Below are 10,178 nucleotides of genomic sequence, written 5' to 3'. Positions count from 1 at the left end.
AGACGCAGCGAACAAGCAAGCCAGCAGTTCCGTGACTGCAGAAGTCCAGTCGAGAAGTGACCAGGGCCAGGATCCGGGTGAGTAATAATGGAGACACAGCAGTAAGAAACAAATTCTAGATTCACCGCGAAGGTACAGCCCAACAAACTATGCTGAGATATGAAATGTGGGCTATAACTAATGTTATTTATTATTGTCATTGCCTGTATTAATGTCTAGATACTTATGTATATGCATTATAGGCCTATAAGAGAACATATTATTCGTTGCTGGGAGTATCTCAGGACTGCTGAAACTAGAGTTGGTTAATAGGGTAATCAAAAATACCTGCTTTGCTGTGTCCTACGTGGTAAAATGAGAAGATCAGGCTCCACTGAATGGTTTGTGATTCTATTAGTATCAAATAAATGCCCTCTTGTCTCAGCTCTGAGAATGGTTGCAGAGGGTCTGTGATGTTCATATTCACCCAAGACGGTTGTGGTACTGAAAACTGAAATTTTCTGTCCTCGTGGTTTTTGACTGTTTGCCATTTGATACTTCTAGAACACGAAAGTGTGGGATATCACATTTCCAACAGACCTTCAGCAGACCCAGGTAATCTGTGTTGCTCTTTCTCCCAGGAATATGGCAGTCAGGTTAAATTGCTTTCAGAGACTTGTAGCTCCACCTGAAATAAGTTTGGCGTGATCACGATTCCACATCCTGTTTTCCACTAGTAAAGTTGTATTTTGATTTCAGGATAGTAATGGAATTATGAAAAAGTTGCACTCTTTTACATGGGATTTGAAAATGATTCATTCAGGGGGGCTGGAGAGATGGCTCAGCGGTTAAGAGCATTGCCTGCTCTTCCAAAGGTCCTGAGTTCAATTCCCAGCAACCACATGGTGGCTCACAACCATCTGTAGTGAGGTCTGGTGCCCTCTTCTGACCGGCAGGCATACACACAGACAGAATATTGTATACATAATAAATAAATAAATAAATAAATAAATAAATAAATAAATAAATGAATAAATAAGCAAACAAATAAATAAATAGATAGATAAATATTTTAAAAGAGGGCTTTCTTAAAAAGAAAATTATTTGTTCAACTCTTCAGTCCACTGTTGCAAGTGAGATACAATTCCTCCCATCACTTGAATGAGAAAGTTAAAACAGAGCAATCAAGAAAGACTTTTTCTTATATTAGCAATGGTTAGCATAGCACGCAAAAGTAAGTGGAGCCCTTTTGAGATAATGAAAACCAGTGATAAAACCAGGGCAATTTGAAAATTTAGTATCAGGAAGCTTGTGGGATCCTACAGGCCACTTCTGTCAGGGTCTTCAATAAAACACACATTAACAGGAGACCTCCACTTCCTTCTCCCACCTCTCTCCCTTGTTGACTCTGGTTCTCAAGGAGGAAAAGGCAGCCTGAGAACTGCCCCTCCCCCCAGTGCAGCCGTGGCAGCTCCCAAACACCGGTTAGAGCTGGTTCTCAAGGTTTAAAATTTTGAAAGGCAGCTCTAAGTATTGTTCCCAAGTCACTCACTTGTTAGGTCTTGTTAAATTAGCTTGTCCCTTTGAAAAAATACGTTTCAAACACTTTTCACTTGAGATTCCAAAGTCATAATTTCCTTTTCTCCCTCTTGGGTCCAAGAGAAGACCAACTTTCTGAAGAATTGCTCATGACTATATCTGGTGCCCCATATTTCTTAGTTATCGGTCCGTTGTAGAACTTCTGGCTATGCCATTGTGCTGACCTGCAAGGGTGTGCTTGGGGATAGGGATGGGGATATGATGCAACCCCCACATTATTAGCAACCCCAACTTCAACCTAGATCTTCCAAAGCAAAGTCTACATAGCATCATGTAACTAACAAATGAAACCTAGGGATTAACCCTATGCAACAGCTACTCCATCCCTCCACAGTCAGTGATCACGTAGCCTTGAGCATCTCCCAGACCCACTCTAAAAGTCCTATGGTGGATGGGGTTTGCCTTACACTTTCTTGACCCTTCCTATTCTGACTTAGTGTCTTCTCCCTGCCTTCCGCTGAAGCCACCACGGTGGCCGCCCTATCGGGCATGCTCAGTGCTCTGGCTTGGCCTGGACTCCCGTCCTTGTCTAGCAGTAGTCATCCTGCAGCGCCCGCCCGGTCCCTTCAGTGCCCGGGTCCCTTTAAATCCATCTGCCTGGTTGCTAGGCAACAGTGCAGCCCGCGCTGGAACTGCACTGCAGAGGCTCTGCCCCTGGCCACCCTGGCCCGGTCGCACAGTGGCTAGCACTGAACAAGGGGCTGCCGCCTGTCGGTGGTGGCCGGTTTCGGGGAAGAGTGGACAGGGCTGTCCAGACCGCACCCACACTTCCAGGTATGTCTGTGGAAGGGACATCCCGGGCGCCCCTGGCTCGCCCCTCTTTAACCCCCAACTGCAAGAAGGCAGAAAACCAAGGAAGTCCCAGCAGCAGGGTTTTTTGCTCTCTTGAGAGCCCAGGCTGGAGCTAGCGAGTGTTTGGGGAAAAAAAAGAAACAGGACGTGGGAAAAGGGATTGTGGAAGGAGAAGTGGGGTCAAGCCTGTCCATTTACCCGCCAGCTACAGGATCAGGACTGGGGAGGTGAAAAATGTCACCTGCAGTGGGGGCTCTAGCAACATCTCCTTCCTAGTCACCCCCCCCCCCCCCCCCCGTAGAAGCAAGGGTGGCGGGAGTTTCAGTTAACCACTCACAGAGAAAAAAATTCCCCAAACTATGCATACAAAGATACAGCTTGATCGCAAGAATGGGACTCCCATAATAATAAAGTCTCAGCCTTGGGAACTCAGGTGACTCCGTATCTTTTCTTCAAGAAGGAATAATTTCACACTAATAACAAAGAGTTGGGGCTGATAACCATACAGAGTACCCAATTTTCAATGGCACCTTGTTTCTCTCACCATACTGGCCAAACAATAGAAAAGGACATGCCCAGGGAAGTGAACCCTTGACCCATAGGGTCCTGAAAGACGAAAGCAAAAAGCAAGATCACTTCTCTTTGTCGTGTTTTCACAAATTAACTGCGCTCCGAGGGAGGGAATCCAGGCCTAGGCTCCAGCCCTCTGCTACTGTGGCTGCTGTCTCCACCACCACCCGTGGCTCATGTGGTTAACACTATGAGGAATACAGTGCCACCGCGGTCCTTGTCCCTCCTGACATTTGTATTGCCTGAGGAAGGAGGATAGTGGCAGAAGAGTTGGGGAAATGTATTGAAAACTTAAAAAAAGAAATTGCTTCTGTCTGGTCCCACACTGTGGATAGACCCATGGACATTCTAGGTGTAGAATGTGTGACTCTAAAGCACACTTCAGAGATGAGCACGGGTTTGGACCTTCTTGAAATTATATTTCCTGATTACGCTTCAGGGGGGTGGGGTGGGGTGGACTGTTTTTTCCAGCTCAAGTTGGAGGAGACCAGTGACATCCGGTCTAAGACCTTGGACCTCAGGAAGGGTAAGTACAGTTGTTCTGGCTGTTATCTCATCCTGGGAGTTGAGAAGCCCAGAGTCTTGCCCAACAGAAATCTTCAACTTTGTAACCGAATCATCAGTCACTGTCAGGACGCTTTCAAGCCGGCCTCATAAACATTCGAAAGAAAAGTGCCCAAAGACTTCAGTCAAGCCAAACAAACTTCAAGGGAAAAATTAAAACCCTGGCCCTAAAATGCCATCCAAAACACTTTGTAAGCTAGGAAGAAGACTATGGATTTTCTTTTCTTCCAAAAAAAAAAAAAAAAAAAAGCAAAAACAAAAAACATTCCATTAAAATCAAGTGTTACCAGATACCAGGGTGAGCATTATGGTTGGCTCTGGGTCTGAATGCTCGCCCATGTTAAAGGAATATGACAGACAGGTACAAAGTGGAAAAATGAATTTCCTCATAGTTTGGCTTGAAAATTCTCAGGCTGTCCTCTAGCCAGCGTTACAACTTCTAGGAACGCCAGGAAATGTGCGTATGTAGATTTAGAGGTGAGCCCGGCTTACTGGGATTGGGACAGTCCTGGTGTCAGGGGTCACAGTACTTGAGGTGGACCATTTGCTATTAACCACCTGTGAAGTCGTTTCATCATCTCTCTTCTATGCCTTAAGACTCTGCAGCTCCCCGCAGACAAGCCTTCAGCAGTTCAGAAAGATGAGCCCTAGGATAGGGAGGCTTTTCTCATAGCTTCCTGCCCCAACCTCTACTTAATCCTTTCTCAAGATTTCCCCTCTCTGTCTGCTTTCAGTAGCTAGTAAAACATAGAGATCCCCTTGGACGGCACGCAGTTCACTTGGATCTTCATTTTGTTATTAAGTGATTTCCTACAACTAGTAAAAGAGGGTGGGGAACGAGATGGTATCCTAGAGGAACTAGGTCAGAACTGTCTCTCTTTCCTGCCTGGAAGCAATGAAAATAGAAAAATGTTGCAATGCTTACTTTTTTTTTTCCTGAGACAGGGTCTCACTCTTTAGCCCTGACTGGTCTTAACTCACTCTGTAGAGCAGGTTGGCCTCAAACTCACAGAGATCCGCCTTCTCCTGCCTCCTGTGTGCTGAGATGAAAAATGTGTGCCACCGTGCCTAGCCGAGTAACATTTTCTTTTCCTATTTTGGCTGAGCAGTTTTTCCGAGGGTCGAAAGAGTGGAAACCACCAAAACTAAAGAGAGGGTGTTCTTTGGGCTAAAGGGGTCCTTTGTTTTCACCTAATGATCCCTGAAGGATGACTGAAAGCTGAGGCATTTTTTAAAGATTTATTCATTTTGTATGTATGGGTATTTTGCTTGCATGCACAGACATGTGCACCACGTGCATACTACCTAGTACGATGGATCCCCTGGAAGTGGAGTTGTGAGCTGCCTTGTGGGTGTTGGGAATTGAACCCAGGTCCTATAGAGTAGCAGCCAGTGCTCTTAACTGTGGAGCCATCTCTCCAGCCCGGAAAGTCAGTTGAGGGAAGTTGAGGGGCCAAATAGTGACAGAGGTTGCTCAGCGTGGGTGTGTGTGGGGGGGTGAACTTTACCAACCATCACTCCAAGTTTACATAACTTGAGGAGGGACCTCTGTGAGATGAGCAAGAGCCTCTGACATCCTCCCAAACAGCTTCCCAGTAACTCCCCACCTACCTATGCCAAGCCAAACAGCTGCGATCACAAAGAGACCTTTGTTTAGACAAAGAGAGTTCTGAAAATTTGAAACCATTTCCTAATGTAAATGGGATAACACAAATGAGGGACAAAAACCATATTGGGGTTGTGTCAGGAACTTTCCCGAAGCATATGATTTCAAATACAAATATTTTAGAAAACAAATAATTAAGTTTCCTGTGCACCTTAATGGAAGATTCCTCCCCTGGGCCTGACCTTGAACATGAAAGAGAAGTGGTTTGTTGATTTCTTCTTTCCCAATAAACAGTAGTGTATCATTTTCTGAAGCCGTACAAAAGTAGAAATACTTCCCCCTCGTATTTTCAGTTCAATGATAAATCTGAGAGTCTTAATAAATAATCACCCTCGGCTCTGTCCTCAACATTAATATTGTGTTGCCTCACATTAGGTTATTAATTCACTCTCAGTTTGTTTTGTCGGCAATTCCAAAACTCTTTTTTGTAGCTTTGTTTGTTTTTCAAGACAGGGTTTCTCTGTGTAACAGCCTTGGCTGTCCTGGAACTCACTGTGTAGATCAGGCTGGTTTTGAACTCACAGAGATCCATCTGCCTCTGCCTCTCGAGGGCTGGGATGAAAGGCATGCGCCACCACCATCAGCTTATATTATTTGTAGAATTCTCGACTTCAAGTGATACTACTCTAGAAGCTTCCCCACCTCTTAGTTCACTTAAGATATCTTTGACACAAATCTTCCGTACAGAGGTTAACATATGGAGAGGCGCTCGGGAAAGAAATCAGACAATACCCTATATGCATTTTTCACTAAGTAACGAATCGAATCGTTTTGAAAATATATATGTATAAAGTTGAGGCAAGCCATCCCTTACTGCACAAAAATGCCCCCACTACTTTGCCAACACGAAATAGTCCCCAGTGGATAAATGGTAGGCATTTTCAGGTGGGACACTAGCTAGAATTATCAGAGGTTCATTATTAATCCGTATCAGACACAAACGTAGGTACAGTTGTATAATATAGCAGTGTCTTCCGAAGGCCTTCCAGGGAATAATTTTTGTAGACGACCTCAAATGTTATTTTTGTCGTGACTTCATTTTTTTCCCCATCTGCATTCTGACTGGATTCTTTGAGTTTTTCATTTCTCTTGGATCCTTCAAAGTTCAATGTATAGTTGAGTAGACACAGGAGCAAACGTGCACGCTGCCCAGCTGGAAGGCCATGCTGTACTTTCAGTAATGGTTTCCCGTTCTGCTGAGGCAAATTACCTCATGGAGTTGATTAGGAACAAAATGGCTGCCGGGCCAGGGAGGGGTGGGGGGATGTCATTATTTTTAAAGCATATTCCTTGTCCTTGCTCAAAATCCTCCTGCCACATTTGCTCTGCAGTAAAAGCAAACAGCCCTGAAGACAGGGCTGCTGACAGCCCTCAGCTCTAAGGAAACGTGGGAACAAGTCCTGAAAGGCTGTCTTGCCAGTGAAAGAGAAAAGGGAGCATCTCGGAGACCCTTTGACCCTGCTCACGGAAGCCTGGGGAGAGGAATGCCAGGGAGCCTTTCAGACCTTTCTTTCTCCCTTCCCCTCCCCCATCCAGCTTTTCTTTCTCCTCCTGTGGCTCCTTAAAGGATAACCTAAGCTCTTCAGACAATGGAGTCTGTTCTTTCAGCCTGCGGAATGACACCTAGTGGAGGAAGAAAAGGGGTTTTCAGAATAAGCACTGACCTGGGAGACAGGATCTCAGTTTTATGACTACAGGCTACGTGGCCTTGCTCAGGTCACTCAGTTTCTCTGAGCACAGTTATTTAATCAATGAACTCCTCCAGGTCCTTGGATAGAATACTGGATTTCTACGATCCATTGAAAGATAAATCCTTCTAGACACTCAGGAAATTCTACAGAGGCATGGGACAGAAAAATAGGGTAAACTGAAAGAGTGTGTGTGTGTGTGTGTGTGTGCATCTGAGAAGCAACGTTAAAATTACTTTTTATTCTATGTGATTTTGTTTTTTGGTTGCATATAAGTCTCTGTGAGGGTGTCAGAGCCCATGGAACTGAAGGTAGAAACAGCTGTGAGCTGTCATGTGGGTGCTGGGAATTGAACCCGGGTCCTCTGGAAGAGCAGCCAGTACTGAGTCATCTCTCCAGCCCCCGCAACATTAAAATTATTAATGAAGACTTTTCTACATTAACTTTTATCTGTACCCAGACCTCTGTCTTAGATGTTTCCCTGCTTGCGTGTCCAGGTATAAAGTGAGTGGCCTCTCCTTCACTGGGCACAGCTGGCCTCTTTCCCAACCCATCCCACCGCTCTTGTCAGGCAGAATTAGGTGAAAACAGGCAGGCAGTAGTCAGTCATCTCTCTCTCTGTCTCTCTACCCTTGCTACCATGGCAAGCTTTTTTTTCCAAAATTCTCTGGTAAAATTGTGATTTTTGAAAGATGAGGCAAACAAGCTAACCCTTCTCTCTTTCCTCTCGTATCAGTCCCTTCCCTCATGCTTATCGTCGCCTGTTTGAATCACTCGTGTTCATCTTTCTAAAAAGGAGAGAACCCAAGATTCTGATCATCATTCCATTCCAGGACAGCATATCGTAGGTGTTGGACTGTGACCAAGAGAATAAGAGAAATCAGAAAAGAGTATTTCTAGAGGGAAACCATGATTCTGGCGAATGTACACCCTGAATTTCTTGTCTGGGTTTTTCACCGTGCTCTGGGATTGGACCCCCAGATTTGTTACATACTAAATAAACACTCTGTCACTGAGCTACACTCCAGCCCTGATTAACTAGCCTTTGGGGGGTTGCATTATTTATTTTTTGAGACGAGGATTTCATGAAGGTCAGGCTGATCTCAAAGTCTATGTGTAGCCAAGACTGGCCTTGAACTCCTGGTCCTTGTGCCTGTACCTCCTGGGAATGCTAGGGTTATAAAGTGTGTGCTCCCTACCACACCAGCAGGAATTGCCCTTTAATGTTTATAAATTTAGATGCCAGTTGTGATTTTGTACGCTAGGTTTTCACCTAAAAAATATACTCAGAGACTGCATAAGAAAAACACCTTTAATAGCATTAATATTTTCAATGGTTGATCTGGCAGCTCGTTATAAAATCGCTCTCCAAACAGAGAATTCTATATGCTTGGCAGGCTTTCCTAAAGGCAAAGTCTAAGACTGGACTAGCAGGAATTCATAGGTCAAAGCAGAAGGGCACTTGGCAGAGTTAGTCATGAGGAAGTCGGCCTGCTCCACTGGACCAGAAGCAGATCACGTTGCAGCAAGCCTTGAAGTTTCAATCACTTAAGGAGTGAACAAACAGTAGTTCTGCCCGAGAGGACGAGGCACAAGGAAGGCACATCGAAGGAAAGGGTCTTACCAATATTTGCCTAGTAATCCCCAAATAACCTCTTTATTATTGTAAAGCAGTCTGTTTCATGCACACAGCTGCCTTACCACAGAATCGTCTACAAAGAATAACAAAATATTTCATTTACTGATTCTGTTTCATGGGATGGAAGAATTTTCGAGGTGCAGATGTTCACAGACGTTAGCTCTGTTAGCCCTTTTCATTTACAAATGAGATCCAAGTCACTCTATTAGTTTGAGGGGAGCTGACTGTCAAATGTCCAGGCGCCTTTAGGTACAACCAGCCTTCTTAGTTCTTTCTATGACTGGGCTAACCATGGAGATAATTTGGATTGGTTTTCAATTTTGTTTTTCAGGAAATCAAAGTGGTGCCCAACGAAATGGATGCTAGACGAAAGCACTGGAAAGACAATAAGTTGACTCCTTTTTTAAATGAGCATGATGTCCTAGAAGATGCTGCTCCTCTTCCGTCTTTCTCCGAAGAAACATCTTCAAACAAATCCTGGAGGATGGGGAGAGTTTCTAACTTTTCCAGTAGAAATGCTCAAGAAGGAAATAAATATATGAGGAAGGACTATTATTCCCAGATAGCAGAAAGAGACCAAGACCCCAATTTAAGAGAGACAAGGATGAACGCGTCAAAGAATGCAGCAAACGCAAATTCTGTCTTCTGGGACTTTCTCGATCTAGACGGTGCTACCAAAGAAAATTCTCACAGCAGGGAGAGCGCCTCTGCGTGGACTGAGAAGGAATTGTCGGCAGCAGCACAAGTCAGCAAGAAGAAATGGACCGAAGCAATGCCTCCCAAACTCCGCCTGCACCTCCTGAACGAAGAGCTGGGAAAACTTAACCTCAAATGCCGGGAGATCGAAGAGGATTTTGAAAATGCCGAAAAAGAACTTTTGAATTCTCGAAAGGAAGCCTCGAGGAGATATGTCAATTTTCAAGAAACAGGGACAGCTGCTTCAAAGAATGACTGGGAACTGCAAGCTTTAAAAAACGACCTGACTGAAAAAGCGACAAACGTAAAAAACTTAACCGAAGAGCTCCAGCAAGCCAAAGAAGTCATGTACAGGCTGAATCTAGAGAACAGAAACTTGAAAGACTCTGTCAAGAAACTGAAGCGTCAAACTGAACTCAGCACAGCGCTCCTCAGAGAAGAGATGAAGTTGTTTTATGAGCTGGAAATGGAAAAGATCCACGTAGAGCTGGGTGCCATCAAGAGTGAGCTGAGAGCTGAGAAGAGCCTGCGAACAAAGAACAGCAGAGCCCTGGAGTTGCTTGGAAGACACGTGGCTTCTGTGGTAAGGTCATCGCGTACTGCTGACCACTTTACCGGGAATGATCTTTAAACATAAGGGGGGAGAAAACCTTTCCCTGGGCAAGCCATTGAGCCAAATCCATGTTTATCGTACTATGTCTTTGAGTCCTGCTAAACTGTATTTGATAGCTTACAGTCTTTGCTGTGAATCATGTTAACTTTGAAGCCTCTGTGTTCTCTTTCATTTTGAGAATCCGAATGGAAACTTCTGAAATCTCTTTTATATGGGTGCCTATATAATATTACTAAAACAAAACAAGGACAAAAACCCAAACGGATTTACCAAATCATGGATGAACCCAAGTCATAAGCCTCATTGTATGATCTTGTTAGCCATGTCCTTGGCACCTGAATGTTCTCCCATCTGTGGTAAGCAGTGTGAATA

At 44.5% G+C, this 10,178-nt stretch overlaps 1 protein-coding gene across 1 annotated transcript; it reads left to right on the top strand.

Annotated features, from left to right (window-relative positions):
• The first annotated feature begins 2,236 nt into the window (after nucleotides 1-2,236).
• On the top strand, nucleotides 2,237-10,178 carry LOC121437406 (coiled-coil domain-containing protein 160-like). The gene is made up of 2 exons (XM_041637297.1): nucleotides 2,237-2,352; nucleotides 8,829-10,178. Exon 2 carries the CDS (start codon nucleotides 8,853-8,855, stop codon nucleotides 9,822-9,824), a length of 972 nt encoding a protein of 323 aa, XP_041493231.1. The 5' UTR covers nucleotides 2,237-2,352; nucleotides 8,829-8,852; the 3' UTR covers nucleotides 9,825-10,178.

Source organism: Microtus oregoni, unplaced genomic scaffold (assembly GCF_018167655.1).
Source record: "Microtus oregoni isolate MIOR12 unplaced genomic scaffold, Mior012 000052F_004, whole genome shotgun sequence".
Taxonomy (NCBI): Eukaryota; Metazoa; Chordata; class Mammalia; order Rodentia; family Cricetidae; genus Microtus; species Microtus oregoni.
This window is presented reverse-complemented; position numbering and strand designations above follow the sequence as displayed.